The sequence below is a fragment of the Hibiscus syriacus genome, unplaced genomic scaffold (assembly GCF_006381635.1).
Source record: "Hibiscus syriacus cultivar Baekdansim isolate YM2019G1 unplaced genomic scaffold, ASM638163v2 tig00112452_pilon, whole genome shotgun sequence".
Taxonomy (NCBI): Eukaryota; Viridiplantae; Streptophyta; class Magnoliopsida; order Malvales; family Malvaceae; genus Hibiscus; species Hibiscus syriacus.
Genome location: NW_024063335.1, coordinates 113,263 through 130,118, shown reverse-complemented (window position 1 = coordinate 130,118; position 16,856 = coordinate 113,263). Strand labels below are relative to the sequence as shown.

General features: G+C 35.5%; 1 protein-coding gene and 1 pseudogene across 1 annotated transcript; one reads left to right on the top strand and one right to left on the bottom strand.

Annotated features, from left to right (window-relative positions):
- The first annotated feature begins 1,870 nt into the window (after positions 1-1,870).
- LOC120179769 lies at positions 1,871-3,528 on the top strand (annotated as a pseudogene).
- A 1,813-nt stretch (positions 3,529-5,341) lies between these two features.
- LOC120179774 (formin-like protein 5) lies at positions 5,342-7,124 on the bottom strand. Its single transcript, XM_039185271.1, has 2 exons — positions 6,607-7,124; positions 5,342-6,524 (listed from the first exon to the last, which is right to left on the bottom strand). Exons 1-2 carry the CDS (start codon positions 7,122-7,124, stop codon positions 5,342-5,344), a joined length of 1,701 nt encoding a protein of 566 aa, XP_039041202.1.
- Positions 7,125-16,856: the final 9,732 nt, after the last annotated feature.

Sequence of the window (16,856 nt, the reverse complement as noted above, 5' to 3'; positions counted from 1 at the left end):
AGATGATGGTTCATCCATGCTCTCCACATTTAGGTCGAAGAACCTACTACTTGCACGCCTTCCCCTTGAACTGGAAGACATATCGACATTCAGATCGAAAAAGCTCGCAGTCGAATGCCTCCCCCTGGAACTTGAAGCCATCGTGTCAAATGGAAACTACACAGACTGTTGCGTCGATGAATCTCCATATTAAGGTCAAAGGGATTTGCAGATGAATGTCTTCCCCTTGAACTGGATGCAATGTTGCCATACGGATTGTTCGTCGACCCACCTCGGTACATATCGTAAGGAGTTGCGGATGAGTGTCTCCCCATTATGGCATTAAAATCATTACACATTACTGTCGTCGGGATGTCAACTTGTTCAGCCAGCCTAGTGTGGGACCTTAATGATTGACCCCAAACAACACGTACTTGAATAAACTTTGCATACATCTCAATATCGTCGTCTAAATAATTACTTTGAGAATCAGCCATCATTTCAACATCATCATTGTTCGATAGTTCGAACGCTGTATAAGTTAATGGCTACAATGATGTTGGAAATCTGTACTGCAACAACAACATTCTTCTATTACTTCCAACATGAATCTTCCTCGAAATAATCGTTATCAGCTCCTCAAGAGTTATGTTTCTCTTGAATGATATTTTAACACATTCATTTGATACGAAAACAACGTCGGTTTCATCTTCTAGAATTTCACCATCATAATAAATAATAACTGAAAGTCGCGCCATTCTTTGAGTTTAAAAGTGCGGCAATATTATATCTGCAAAAGAAACAACTGAAACAAAGTTGATTAAATAAATAATATATGAACGAAAATACAACACAATAAATTTTTTACACATAAACGTAAATAATTTAAATAATATAATTTTATATTATTACATGTACCGCAAAACTATTTCGAAGTATGCTCCCGCTTTCTAATTTTACAAACACAAAAATTAATTGACAACAATTAGTATAATATTATTTCAAATAATCATAATAAACAATAAGTATAATAAAAAATTATCATAAATTACCTAATAACGAAAAATCGCACGAACTTCTGAATCAAATATGAAAAGATTGTCGGATTGTTGTATTAATTTTTTTATAATCGAGAGGAGATGTGAGGAGTTACCGGGGGAAAAGGGTATTTATAACCTGGAAAAGCTACAAGACGTGGTATCTGCACCGCGCCTTACATAATTATATTAAATAAAGTTAAAACGCGGTCACTAGTCCGCGCCTAATATAATTGTGTTAAAGGTAAGGCGCGGTCCTACCTGCGCTATACCCTACGTGGCCTAAGGCGCGCCCCAGGGGTCGTGCTATACACTCGTGTATCCCATGTCAGCATAAGGCGCGCCTCATGAGGCGCGCCTTACCCTACATGACACAAATCAGCGTTAAGCGCGTTGCAGGGTACGCCTTTTTACAAAAGATGTTAGATCAAAAAATATAGTTTGAACGGTGTCTGATCGAAAAAAAAAAACGATGGACGGTAATATATCGAAAAATCACCACGGATAGCCAAGAGTTAATATGTGTCCAGTCTGTGGATCGAGAGCGAACTAAAACCATTCCATGATAAAAATATATATATAAATATATATAAAATGTTTAACATTTTTAAGATTTACTTTTTATAATATAAATAAATATAATTTGAATTTAAATATTGTTTTTGATAAGAAAAAGATAAAATCAGAAATAGATTAAGATTAACAAGCGCAAAATCGAACGGCTAGAAAGGTGTATCGAGACCTATGGCATCAGCCTTAAGGGCCCAGCAAAACAACCCATCTCCATTTTGCGCTCATTATTTCCCATCACTTGTATTACGTCACGTCACCACCCACCGCCTCCATTTGCAAAAATGGCTTACTCTTGTTCGTTGTTCCAATCTTCTCTCGCCTCCAAATCCAGTTCCCGTCGTTGCATCATCGGAACCACCGCGGATTCAATCGCCCTCCCCTACTGTTATCTCATGTTCCTCCTCTTCCACATTCGATTCTTCTTCCGCCACCAGTTCCTCCAACAACAACTCCCCTTCACCCCAGAAGGACCGACGCCACGCCGATGAGAACATCTGCGACGAGGCTCGTCGCTACCGCTCCACCTCTAAGAACACCCTCTCCACCAAATATGTTCCGTTCAACGCTGGACCCGACTCCACTGAGTCCTACTCTCTCGACGAGATCGTTTACAGGAGCTGTTCCGGTGGACTGCTCGACGTTCAACACGATATGGAGTCTTTGAAGAAGTTCGACGGTGCGTATTGGAGGGATTTATTCGATTCGCGCGTAGGGAAACCCACATGGCCGTACGGGTCTGGAGTTTGGTCCAAAAAGGAGTGGGTTTTACCCGAGATTGACCCGGATGACATCGTTTCGGCTTTCGAAGGGAACTCCAATTTGTTTTGGGCGGAACGGTTCGGCAAACAGTTTTTGGGAATGAACGATTTGTGGGTTAAACACTGTGGAATCAGCCACACCGGCAGTTTCAAGGATCTGGGAATGACCGTTTTGGTTAGTCAAGTTAATCGACTGCGAAAACTGAAACGACCAGTCGTCGGAGTTGGCTGTGCTTCTACGGGTGACACATCAGCTGCCTTATCCGCTTATTGCGATGCTGCTGGGATTCCTTCCATTGTCTTTCTACCCGCGAATAAAATTTCCATTGCCTAACTAGTTCAACCCATTGCAAATGGCGCTTTCGTTTTGAGTATCGACACTGATTTTGATGGTTGCATGAAGTTAATACGGGAAGTTACCTCCGAGCTACCAATTTACCTTGCCAATTCACTCAACAGTTTAAGACTCGAAGGGCAGAAAACGGCTGCGATTGAGATTTTACAGCAGTTTAACTGGGAAGTTCCCGATTGGGTTATTGTTCCCGGTGGTAATTTGGGTAATATTTATGCTTTTTACAAAGGGTTCAATATGTGTCAAGAACTAGAGCTTGTTGATAGGATACCTAGATTGGTTTGGCCCAAGCAGCCATTGCCAATCCACTTTATTTGTATTTTAAATCAGGGTGGAGTGAGTTTAAGGCAGTCGAGGCAAATACTACTTTTGCCTCGGCTATTCAAATCGGTGATCCTGTTTCTATAGATAGAGCCGTGTATGCTCTGAAAAATTCAAATGGGATTGTTGAGGAAGCGACCGAGGAGGACTTAATGGATGCAATGGCACAGGCCGATTCTACAGGGATGTTTATTTTCCCTCATACTGGAGTTGCATTGACTGCTTTAATGAAGCTTAGGAATAGTGGGATTATTGGGGCCGGGTACAGGACTGTTGTGGTTAGTACAGCTCATGGATTGAAATTTACACAGTCTAAGGTCGATTATCACTCGAAGAATATTCCAGATATGGCTTGCAGGTTTGCTAATCCGCCCATGCAAGTGAAGGCAGATTTCGGTTCTGTTATGGATGTGCAGATGAAGTATTTGGGAGATAAAGCTCCAAAGCTCTAGGTGCTGCATTTTGAAGTTTAGGAGATTATACTCCGAGATTTATGCTTGGGTTTCTTCGTGTTTTAAGAAGTTTCGATCTAGATTGCCGTACCTAGTTTACAAATCATCTGTCAGCCACATTAGTAATCTAAACTTCTTTGAATCAGAAGCATAATGTTTTTTTCCCAATGTAGATCAGGATTATAATTGCTTTATTAAATTGTTCAATAAAAGGTTTCTATATGTGGCTTTGGGCAATCAGATCTGCGAGTTAGATAGATTGATTTTGCCTCCAGAATATGCCTATGAAGATAGCATCACTCTGCATTCATGCCATGAAGTATGTATGTAAGTGGAGTTAAGGATTTCAAGTATTTCAAGTATTTCTTCTAGTCTCAATAAATTTGTTTATCAAGTTTGGAACTAGTTGTGCTTGTGGTCTTGGTCATGCAGTTGTTTGTGCTTTTACTGTTCTTTTCTCAACACGTAGAAAGTTTTCATATTGCATCTTAAAGATTTCTATGTTCTCGAGGCATATCAATGGGAAGATACTTGGAGGTAAATATCCATGGAAGTTTTAGATCTCAGATGCTGACTCTTGAAGCAATGGTTGCATATTCGAGGTGCAATGAGCTTTTGTCAGTGATCTGTGACCCCTGCACCAGGTCGAAATGCCACTGCCATCTTAAAATCCCTTAATGACCTGAACTGGTGGTCCAAATTTCATGGATTGGTGTATCGATGTGATCAATTGATTCTTGGGTATTCATTGGATAGGAAGTCATGATTTATGGAAAAAGAAGCATAGAGATTAGAAAAATAAAAATACAGGAGAAAAGTGGTAGGTTGCGTGAGACCTTCCATCAATTTCAAAGTGTCAATCATGGTATGGCCCGTGACATGCCTTTTGCTGCTGAATTCAACAAATTTATCACTTTTCTATGTAATATCCAAATAGATCATGTCTCTTTTAAGTGAAGTAATTTTATTAAACTCGTGGGAGTAATGAAACCAAAATTAATAGATATTTGTATCAGAAACAATTTGTTAATTAATTAATTAACACCAAATGCATTATTATAAGAAACGGCAAGTTGAAAGCAATGTGCTAAAGTTTTCGTTTGATTTGAAGCAATGGCACCCAAAAAAGAAACCTTTGTTATATATGATCTTCTGTCTATCGTCACTTTAAATTCAAGTCCTCAATAAATATACCCAACATTTACAGCCATTTATGTGTAGCCTTAGCCCAGCTTCATCTTTAATTCCGATGACCAATAAAGTCTCTGAATTTAATTCAACAGTTTCTCCTTTGTCTTCAAACCTATAAATTCGGAGCACATAATTAAGATGTACTAATAAAAATGCTATAGTTTATTATACACACGGTACTAGAACTAGCTTTGGAGGAACTTATATTCACAACATCGAACAGTAGTCTCGCCCATTTTTAATATTACAAGGAAATAAAAACAAAAAACATACAATCAGCAACTCCGTTAATCTCAATACAGATCAATTAATTGATTCCTAAACATTCTAGCATGACACCAAAAGAAACTAAAACTCCTCCGCCTTGAGCTTCGACAGGCCAAAAAAAAAAAAACACAGTCAGAGTGGCATCCAGGATAATAATATTCAAATCATCAGAAACTGTAAAAACTCAAAACTTAAGGATAGGATCTTCATGACAGTGAACTAAAAATTAACTCCCATGAAGCTGTCTTTCCATTCCTAGTGACACTGGTAATTGAAATATATATATATATATATATATGCATCTGTTGTAATATGTTTTTTAATCTTGTTTAAAAGGAGAAACCAAATTCAACCAGTAAATTGTGAATTGTGATCAGAACTTGTTCAACTTTGTCTTTGTTGGATCTCCGCTTACATCCTTTGCTTCTCTTTAATGGAGTTTATCTTCTCCAATTTCCATCCGTCCCGGAGTCTGGCAATGAAGGTCTCAGCTTTAGCGTTAACATCGGGACTGGGACAACACACCGGGACGCCTGCAACTCCAACCCCATCGTCACCCTCAGTCATGCTGGCTGTTTCTGTTTCATCTTTGCTTATTTCTTCCAAGTCAGGAGAGCTACACCGCGAGCTAGGACTGCTTCGTATCTTAACAAAATCCCCACGAATCACCAACTTGAAATTTGGCATCTTAAATGGTGGTGGAGGTGGAGGCGTCGGAATTAACGGTGACTGTCCGCCGCTGTTCACGTTCTCATCATAATAACTAATATTATTTGCTTTTGTAGGCAACGGGGGTTTGCCGTTGTTAGCCGTAGTTCGTTTCCTCGAAGGTTCAGGTGGCGGGATCTGACTGTTTTGCTTGGATAATCTATTTGTATAGAAAGTAGGTGATGGTGGTGCGGGCGGTGGTGCTTGTGGGATCTGAATGTTTTGCTTAGATGATCGTTTTGAAAACGAAAATGCTGCTGTTGGCGGTGGAGGCGGGGGCGTAGGAATAGAATGGATTTTTTTGCTTTTGCTGGCCTTTCTGAAAAGATTGTATTTTTGAAGGAAAGTCGGTGGTGGTGGAGGCGGAGGCGGTGGAGGAGGTGCCAGCGATGTTGGTTGTATGCTGGTAGAATAATAAGGCTGTGGCTCAGTTGGAGAATGCAAAGGACAATCTTGCTGATGATCATGGTCTTGTGACTTGTGTTTCCTCTTTCTCTTCCGTAACGAAGCAAAAACCATCTTTATTTCTTTGGTTGCAGTACTTCTTCTACGTTCCAGTTTCCCATACTTCTGCTCTGATCTATTTCCCACTTGAACTAGCGGCGATGGTGGTCGTCGGGGAGGTGGCGGGGGAGGCGGTGGCGGTGTTACTGATGGAGATTTAATTTCACTGAAATCAACACGATCGTTCTGATTCATCACCTTATGATTGTTCTGCCCAACTGCCTGATAGCTTCGCTTCGGTTTATGATGGGAAGCTGGAGGTGGAGGCGGCGGTGGAGGTGGTGGAGACTTCGACGGAGGTGATGAAAGAGAAGAACGAAGCACAAAGGTATCAACAGGAATAACCTTGGCTTCTGATTCTTCAAATCCACTCCTCCAACTCCTACGAAGCTCGTGAACTTGATCATCAGAACTCGTTGAAGATCGATATTTTGTTTATTTCAAAATCATCAAAGAACCGAAACCGATCTTCATTATTCTCCCATAAAGAATCCTGTCGCAGATCTGGGTACGAGCTACTGCTTCTCTTTAACCTCCTAACATCGCTTGCCGGAGACGGTCTCATGTTAATCGGAGCACCACCATCGTATGTCTTCCTTTCTGAATGCTCAAACCATTGTTGAGAAACATAAACATGACGGCCGCTTTCCTTACTATTATCACTAATACTATAATTTCTAATGCCGTTGCCGTTGTTTGACTCCTCCTCGTCGTTTCTTCGCGCCAAAACGCCGCAAATAATAGCAAACAAGACCAGAAAAACGTTGAGCGAGTCCCAGCTTTTTCTGATGCCGAGGGGTCTAAGAATCTGAGCGGTGACGGAGAGGAAAGGAGGGACTACCATGAACAAGAGAAGCAATGCGAGAATGGGTAAGAGAATGATTAGGACCGGGAGGCTGAAAATAGGAGACGGTGGCCGTCGGCGAGAAGCGGAGGTAGGCAGCTGTGGCCACAACGGCGGAGGGTCACCGTTTACTTCCATGGAAAATGGACCGGCTTGCGAGATTTTCTTTGTATTTTCTGTTCTCTTGAGTTTCTGAGGTGAGAGGCTTTATAAACTGTGTTAGAAGACAGGAGAGAGATTTAGCTGATTAATTGCAATTATTTACGTATTTAATAATTTTAAAAATTGTCGGAAATAATTGTTAATACAAATTAATTTATTTCAGAGTATTTTTAATAATATGTCGGAAATGATTAAAATGTGTCATTTCTTTTCTTATTTTCTGGCTGAATAATAAGAAAGGCATATATCATCATTTATTAACGCTGTTCAACCCATATTATTAATAGATTTTTACATAATATATTTATATCTAAATAATTGTAGAGTTTTGAGTTTTATAATTTTAAAATATCAAAATATATTTTAATTTCTCAGCTAGTGATAATAAAAATAATAAAAAGAAATTATTTCATTTTACGTTGATATAAATATTTTTATATTATTTAAAATAACAATAACTTTTTTTTGTCGAAATTCAGATTTCTGGTTTTGAAAGAGGTCTTTCCAAAAGTTCCCGACTTGGGCAGTGAGAGAGCAAAAGCATAAAAGAATGAAAACCCAGATTCCATATATCCCGTTAACCCCACGTGTTGGCCCATCAATGTGGAATTAAAAGAAAATATTCAAGGAGGTTTGGTTCGTATAGAAATATTATTATTAAAGATAATGATTTTTTTATTAAGTTAAGTTGATTATAAAATAAAATTTGTTTTAAATATTTTTAATAATTTGATAATGAACGTTTAATCACTCTACTATAATCGTTAGTGTTCGAACCGTGACCTCTAATAACAATAACGATTCTTTTAGTTATAGAGGTAAGTTAGTTCGTGTTTAAAGATAATAATTTAAAAAAAAATTATTTCATGTTTGATTCATTCCCAATTTTACGCGTTGAAAAAATATTATTAACATTAGGAATTTTTTAGTAGGATTCTAAATAATTTTTCGTTATTTTTTAATTTTTGTTATTCTGAATAAAATTATTCTTAAAATAACGAGTTTTTTTATGTTAATAATTTAATTAAAATTTTCATTTAAATAATTAATTATTATACTATTATATTATTATATTATATTAATTAAATATTTAAACAATATTACACATAATTAAATAATATTTTAAGCAATTATTATCAGTTTCTCTTCCTAATTATTGGAGTGTGGTTGCGATGATTGAAATTATACCCTTTCACAGCAGCATAACTCGCACACAACGCCTTTGCCTTGCTTGCCACTTCAGCTAATGAGAAAAAGGAAAATTGATGTCTAGTTATTTAATGAATATAATTAAAACATTTAGGGTTGTTTGTTTACTTCAGAATGATTAAGCGTTGAATGATTCAAATACTGAATGATTCAAATGCTGTTTGATTCAGAGGCTCTGTATGAATTAGTTCTGAATGTAACATGTTATTTAATAATGACTCTGAATCATTCAGAATGTACTTCTGTGTTGAATCATTCAGCACTGTTTTGTTGAATCAATCAGCACTGAATTATTCAGAGGTGCGAAACAAACGAGCTGAATGATTCTATTAAGAGGAAAACAAATAGCCCCTTATTTAATATTGAATAAATTTAAAATTCAAATTATAGAACGTGTATAATTAGTAATTGTTATCTTTAAATTACAGCTTGCTTTATCAAAAGAAGAAGAAGAAGAAGATTAACTAGCAATTTATTTATTATTTTTCAACTTTCACTTTGCTGAGGCACTATGATCTTTTAGACCCAATTAAGTTTCCCAATGTGAGTCCTTATATAGCACCAAAGGCCATTCACGTTCACGTTAATTAACAAGACGCAAGTTCTTTTTAATTAACGTGTAAAGTTGCGTTAATTATTATTACAAGTTGTGGCCAATATTGTCTCGTAGAATCTTATATTAGGTTTAATGGATTCCACTGATGCTTTTTTGAACTCATTCGGTAAAGATTTTCAGAATGTTATAAAGCCGATGAAGAGACAAAATAACTTTTTATTATACAATTAGGAACGATTATCATGATTTTTTCTACACGCTTTAAGTTCAATAGCATTTGAAGTTAACGAGTGGCATGGATAATAAAAAATATATATTTAAAAAGTGAATTTAAATAATATTATTTATAAAATATGCATGAATTTATCGAGAATGAAACAAAACAAATATCATTATAAGACCATAGTAAAATATTACAAAATTTGATAGCGTTGGTCTTATTATTTGTTGTGTAAATACAAACCCTACCTTATTAAGATTGAACTTAGTGTCTATTAATAAAGTGGTCTGAAATTGGTAAATTAAGAAATTTTCTTCTCAATATATATTTTTGAAAACTGTGGGTTCACATGACGGCCAAATCAGAAACGTGACAATTACTGGGGCTGGAAAATCATTGTATTTTCGGAAAATGAATAAATACTTATAATCTGATGGAAGGGTATAGGTCTTATCATATTATATTATTACAACCCCACGACTTCCTTCAAGAAATAGATTATTGCCAAAAATCTCAGTAAAAAGAGAGGATGAAACGCACTCACGAAGGTGTATGTAGACATCCGTTTTTTTTAGATCTAAAAAATATTATAATTATAATAATAATATAATAATAATTATTATTATTATTACATTTACATTTTGTGTAGGCTCAAATGGAGCCCAACTACACTCAACAGACCCAAAAACACAAGCCCAACACCAGTTAACCTACCCAAGACCCAAACAACTGACCTAAAACCCAGCTATAGCCCGACCCGTTTACAAATAACAAACCCAGACCCGGCTCAGCAGCCCACCACAATCTAGATCCGACTTAGCCCCTAGGGTTTCTAAAACCCTAACCCTAGAGATATGATGATGATGTCGCCGCCGTCAGTTCTGATGCTACCGCCAACTGTTCCCACCTGCACCAACACAGTGACATCCATCAGCCCATCAGTCATATAAACAAATCAAAATAAATCAGACCAAAATCCCGAGGGATTTACCTAGTGATATCAATATGCAAAGGGAATGATAAAAAGAAAGAAAGGAGAAGAAAAAAGAGAGAGAAGGGAAAATGAAAAAAAAAAATATCAGAGGAGACAGAGAGAAAAGAAAAGATTCGAAAAAAAACAAATAGATTCAAAAAACGAAAAGAAAAGAAAACCAAAGAGAACGATTCTAGCCAAAGAAAGAAAAATACCAAAGAAAAAATTGAGATTCTTACCTTGGTACGAGGGGTTGGAGTCCAAAGGTCGCTGGTTTCTGGGTGTTTCAAAAGATAAATCTGTAGATTTAAGAGACTGGGGTAGTTTTTAGGTTGAACGGGGACGGGTTTCGAGTCGAGGGTGAGGAGAGGAAGCTTTTTGATTTGGTTGTCTCTCTTCGACCGCTGTAAACCAGCTTGAGCTCCGCCGACGGTGGCTATCCCTTTCTTCCCCGATGAGGGGAAGTTGAGAGAGTTTCTCTTCTGGTTTTCTGAAACGAGTGGCAAATGAGGGGAGTGGGAATTGGAAGCTTGATTTCATGCTTATATAGCCCCCACAAAACGACGTAGTTTCGAGGGGAACAGTTAGCATATTTGCGCGTGGGTAAATCCCACTTTAGGTCCTCCTGCATTTTTAATTTCATTTTCAGTCAATTAATAAAATTTTACCTTATTTTATTTTGAGCACTTATGTTTCAGTATTTATGATTTAGTCATGATATTGTATGTTATGTTGTTCCTGTTAATATTTGACTTTGGTCACAATATTTATTATTATTTCATTTTAGTCACTGATTTAGAGTGTTGTGTATTTTTGTTGATGTTCGAATTTGGCCATGACATTTGTAAATCTTTTATTTTAGTCACTGTTTGGCATTTGGTTTAATTATTGGTTGGTCCTTTATGTTTCTGTTAGAATTTTCGGAAGCTCGAATCGACAACCGGAACGATTTGAAAAGAGGGGTCGAAACGGTTTTGTGTTTAGGGAGTAAGGAGATTGAAAGATAGAGAATTGCACAGCGATTTATAGTGGTTCGACTTTCTCAACCAAAGTCTACGTCCACTACCTTAGCTCCTTATCAAGGATTTTCCAACAAATTCACTAATTTGTTCTTTCTTTTAAAGACAAAGAGTAACATTACAACTCCCTAGTTTTTCCGGGCTAAACTAGAACCTTTTCCCTAGCTTTTACATGGGATAAGCTAGAACCTTTCCCCTTTACAAAAGGATAAAAGATGTAAACAAGAAAACCTCTCTAAGGTGGGTGTTTACAAGATTGAGCTCACAAGAACAAAATATTTACAAGAGAAATATGAAATAAGAATGAAAAACTCTTCTCTTGTGTTTGATTGCTTGGATAGTTGTTCTCTTACTTCTTCAAGTGTCCTTAGCTTGTATTTATAGCTTGGAATGTGTTTGAAGTCATATCTAGCCGTTGGGGATGTTTTGGAGCCGTTTGAGAATGATTTTTCTGCAAAGATAGGCTGCCCAGAATGAGAGGAATTGATATCCCTTCATAGGGAATCGATACCCCTTCATAATATTCAAATATTATGACCGTTAGGCTGATGAACAGTGAGGGAATCGGTACCCTTAAGGGAGGAATCGGTTCCCTTCGAGTAATCTGTTATTTCTCGGAGTCAAACCATGTAGGGAGAATCTATACCCCTGGGGGGAATCTGTTCCCGGGGAATCGATACCCCCTGGGGGGAATCTGTACCCCCTGAACAATCTGATTTTTCTTGAAACCCTTTAAAAAGAGAATATTTTTGGCTTGATTAAGGCTCGAAATACTTTGTAAAATTGTTTTAAAATAGTTTAAGTATAAAACACAATTTTACACTTTAGTAAGGATTAAAATGAACTTTGAAAGACTTGGAGTAATATTTTGATATTCGAATAATTACATCGAATATACTTAGAAAATATTTTGTAAAATCTTAAAATTCATTTAACTTAATTTGTTATATCGAAACATCAAAATGTTTTCAACAATCTCCCCCTTTTTGATATAACAAAACATTTAAGTAATTCTAAGATTTTGAAATAAAGTTTGAAATTACTCCCCCTTACTTTAACACTTCTCCCCTTTAAAACACCTTAACACTTCTCCCCCTTTTTGTTAAATCAAAAAGACTCTAATCTTTTAAAGTTCAAAATAACTTTGGAGAGTAAGTAGTAAATTTGAAATTTTAAAAATCATTTGAAAAAATCAAAGCTCCCCCTCAATAAATGCATTCCAAATAAAATTTAGCTTTAAGAACAAGACACTTAAACAAAATTGAATTTCAACAAAGAATAACAAACATGTTAGTAGCACGTGAAATTCAATATATCCAAGACTAAAATACTTTATGCAATACCAATTGTTGAAATTTGATATCAATACCAATTGTTAAAATTAAGTGCATATGCATAAAGTTTTCCAAAAATGTTATGCATTTGAAAATTTTGATATCAATTGTTAGAGATATATCATTTTCATTTAAACCACATGCATAAGCATTCAAATTTAGGTCAAAAATTTTAAAATTTGTAAAATCAAAGTATTTGAAAAGTTGATATCAATTGTTAGAGAGATATCATTTGCATTAAAACAAATTTTGACCAAAATTTTATTATGATGAACTAAAAATTCTGAAAAATCATTACAACTTTAAAATATTCATCATAATCATCTTTTCAACATACATGAGATTAAAACAATGATGCATAATCATTTAAAACCAAAACACATACATGCTTAAAATCAAATGAGCAACAAAATAATCCAAAATTAAAAGTATTAAGCTTAGAGGTTACCCATTCCTTTTTCATGTGTGGCTAGAGCATCTTGAATATCATCATTTTCATCACAATTGCTTCCACACACCTACAAGATACATTTAAGTAGATTTTGGTATCCAAATTGCTTTGGATCCTTGAACGTTAGTTACAATTCCCCTTGTTCGTTTTGGAACCCATACTTGCCTAATTTTAAAACGTTTTCCTTTCTTCAAAGGACAAGTATGTTCCATATGACCATTATAATGGAAATGTGAGCATTTTGCCATATTTAAACATAATAGGTTGATTTTAGAAATTAATTCTTTTTATTTTATTAAGCTTTTAAACTTAACACCTAACTCAAAATTTTCTTTTTCTAAATCATTTATTTTGATTTTTGAAAGCTCTAAATTATTTTTCAAAATTTCATTTTGATTTTCAAAATCAACTTTTGCTTTCAAAATCAAATTATCTTTATTTTTGAGTTTTGAAATTAATTTAGTATATTTGGAATTCATGGTCTCAAATCCCAAATACAACCTATTATAAGCATCTTGTAACTCATCAAAAGTAAATGAATTAAATTCATTTGAGTTAGAAGATACCTCGAATTCTTCTTGAGTGGTCATGAGGCATAGGTTGACTACTTCATCTTCATCATTGTCTTCATCCACCTCATCACTTGAATCTTGATAGCTTTCATTGATGCCTACGTCCTCATTCTTCTTCTTCTTGTTTTTCTTCTCTTCCCTTTCTTCATCTTCCTTCACCATCATCTCATGAGTGAGAAGGGAACCAATTAGCTCGTCGAGAGTGAGAGACTTTAGGTTTCTTGCTTCGATAATGGTCATCTTCTTTGATTTCACTTCTTTGGAAGAGAGTAAATCATCTTCCTCACAAGCTTCTCATTTGGGATTACTTCTCCATATCCCTTGAGACCGTTGACAATCACGGAAAATCTATCCGTCATAGCTTTGATGTCTTCATCGGGTTTCATCTTGAAGTTCTCGTAGCTATGGTTGAGAAGACTTTTCTTTGATTCCCTCACTTCATCGGTTCCTTCATGAGTGACTTGGAGCTTATCCCAAATCTCTTTGGCACTGGAACAAGATGAGACTCTTCCATATTCATTTGGGCCTAAAGCACAAAATAGAATATGTATAGCCTTAGAATTAAGCTGAAATTTTTTCTTCTCTTCTCTACTCCAATCGTTGTACTTGCCGAGTGGAGAGGAGTAACCGTCCATGATTGAGTACCAAGCTCCTAGATTGTATGATTGAATGAAGTACATCATCTTATTCTTCCAATGTGCATAATTTACTCCATTGAAGAAGGGTGGCTTGTTGACCAATTGTGAATCCATAATAGGATATTCTTCAAGATAATAAGCACCGGAGGAAAAAGTCATTTCTTTGTCGGTTGCGTCGGGAATTGGTAGAGCTTCTTCTAGGATCGTATCAAGGTGGTTAAACCTTCTTAATGAGTTAGACTCTGATACCAATTGTTAGGATTTTCGGAAGCTCGAATCGATAACCAGAACGATTTGCAAAGAGGGGTCGGAATGGTTTTGTGTTTAGGGAGTAAGGAGATTGAAAGATAGAGAATTGCACAGCGATTTATAGTGATTCGACTTTCTCAACCAAAGTCTACGTCCACTACCTTAGCTCCTCACCAAGGATTTTCCAACAAATTCACTAATTTGTTCTTTCTTTTAAGGACAAAGAGTAACCTTACAACTCCCTAGTTTTTCCGGGCTAAACTAGAACCTTTTCCCTAGCTTTTACACGGGATAAGCTAGAACCTTTCCCCTTTACAAAATGATAAAAGATGTAAACAAGAAAACCTCTCTAAGGTAGGTGTTTACAAGATTGAGCTCACAAGAACAAAATATTTACAAGAGAAAGATGAAATAAGAATGAAAAACTCTTCTCTTGTGTTTGATTGCTTGGATAGTTGTTCTTTTACTTCTTCAAGTGTCCTTAGCTTGTATTTATAGCTTGGAATGTGTTTGAAGTCATATCTAGTCGTTGGGGATGTTTTGGAGCCGTTTGGGAATGATTTTTCTGCAAAAATAGGTTGCCCAGAATGGTAGGAATCGGTACCCTTCATAGGGAATCGATACCCCTTCATAATATTCAAATATTATGACCGTTGGGCTGATGAACAGTGAGGGAATCGGTACCCTCAAGGGGGAATCGGTTCCCTTCGAGTAATCTGTTATTTCTCGGAGCCAAACCATGCAGGGGGAATCTGTACCCCCTGGGGGGGAATCTGTACCCCCTGGGGGGAATCTGTTCCCGGGGAATCGATACCCCCTGGGGGGAATCTGTACCCCCTGGACAATCTGATTTTTCTTGAAACCCTTTAAAAAGAGAATATTTTTAGCTCGATTAAGGCTCGAAATACTTTGTAAAATTGTTTTAAAATAGTTTAAGTATAAAACACAATTTTACACTTTAGTAAGGATTAAAATGAACTTTGAAAGACTTGGAGTAATATTTTGATATTCGAATAATTACATCGAATATACTTTGAAAATCTTTTGTAAAATCTTAAAATTCATTTAACTTAATTTGTTATATCGAAACATCAAAATATTTTCAACAGTTTCTGTTTAGTTCATTTCAGTCCTTTATATTATTTATAGGTTATTTTCACTTCTAGTACTTGTATTGTTTAATATTTGTGATTTTGGCTCTGATTTATTTGTAATTACTTTTTAGCCTTTCAAGTTTTGTTAAGTACCAATTTGGCCCCTTAAATTTTCAAATATGTTTATTTGGCTATTTATAGTTTGATGTGTAAACTCTTTTTATTGTTTTGTTTTAGTCCCTTATGAATTTACATATTTCGCTTATTATGTATATTTTTATGTATAACATTAAATAAGTGTTATTATTTTATGTTGTAAATATTTTATTTTACATTTACAATCACTTTTGTTTTTATTGTATTTCCTTAACGATTAATGTTATCTGAATAATTTCAAGAACACATATGCGTAGAATGAGCGTGGAAAGCATCACTTGGTCGAAGTGGTGCGATCCGATACGGCATTTTAACGACATGAGAACTTGAAATAAATTTTGTTTATTTTGCTAATTAATTTTATTATTCAAATGATGCAACTCTTCAAATAGCAATTTATTTTATTTTATGCAAAATGTCGATAGGCAATTTATATTCGATATGCATCTTTTATATTTTTGAAGATAGAATATTCGAGTAAAAGGATTTTCTTTTAGTTAATTAATTCAAAGCAAATTAATTAACTTTAATAAAAGGATTATACTTTAATTATCAATGCGATTTATAATTTCTGCCATTTTGATAACGTGTAAGTGAAACAGTACTAATTTTGGACACTGTGGGAGTGTTAATCATTCCCTACGCGTAACGGATTCCCGGACCCATCAAATCAAATTTCTGATTAACGCATACCGAATTTTGTCTTAAAAAAGGTTTTTTTTAAATTGTTTTAAAAGACTTATTTAGGTATTCGATCTACCTAACTCAAAGTTCGATGATAACTCCCTTTTCAATTTAATCCAATTCAATTTATAAATCTCTAATTTTTCAAATAAAAGTAATAATTATTTTTAAAAATAATATTTAATAAAATTTTTAAAAAATGGTTATAACAGTCTCCGGTGATACAAGACATGAACGGATATTAAATCATGCTGTGATTATAACGCGCGTGGTTAACGTGTGGGATTAAGCTTATTATTATTATTATTATCATCACGTAAATAAAATTAGAAAAACGAAAGTAGGAATGGACAGACAGAGACCGCGAAGTGTCCTCTAAGTCTCCCCAACAGCTAAGCATTTCGGCTCGTTAGCGTCGGTAGATAATCTGTTGTTTTCTCCCACGTTTAATTTAGTTCGTCAAAATTCATACGTATTTAATTTGTATTCCTTGGTTGAATTGTTGTAATTATAGATTTATTGTTTACCTCCCCTTACCCTATTGCATATGAAA

What these genes read in the sequence shown, in the direction of transcription:
- LOC120179774 (XM_039185271.1), bottom strand. Translation starts at nt 7,124, where the DNA reads ATGGAAGTAAACGGTGACCCTCCGCCGTTGTGGCCACAGCTGCCTACC. An exon ending in TGGGAGAATAATGAAGATCG is followed by an intron (nt 6,525 to 6,606) that starts GTTTCGGTTCTT and finishes CGAGCTTCGTAG; the next exon opens with GAGTTGGAGGAGTGGATTTG.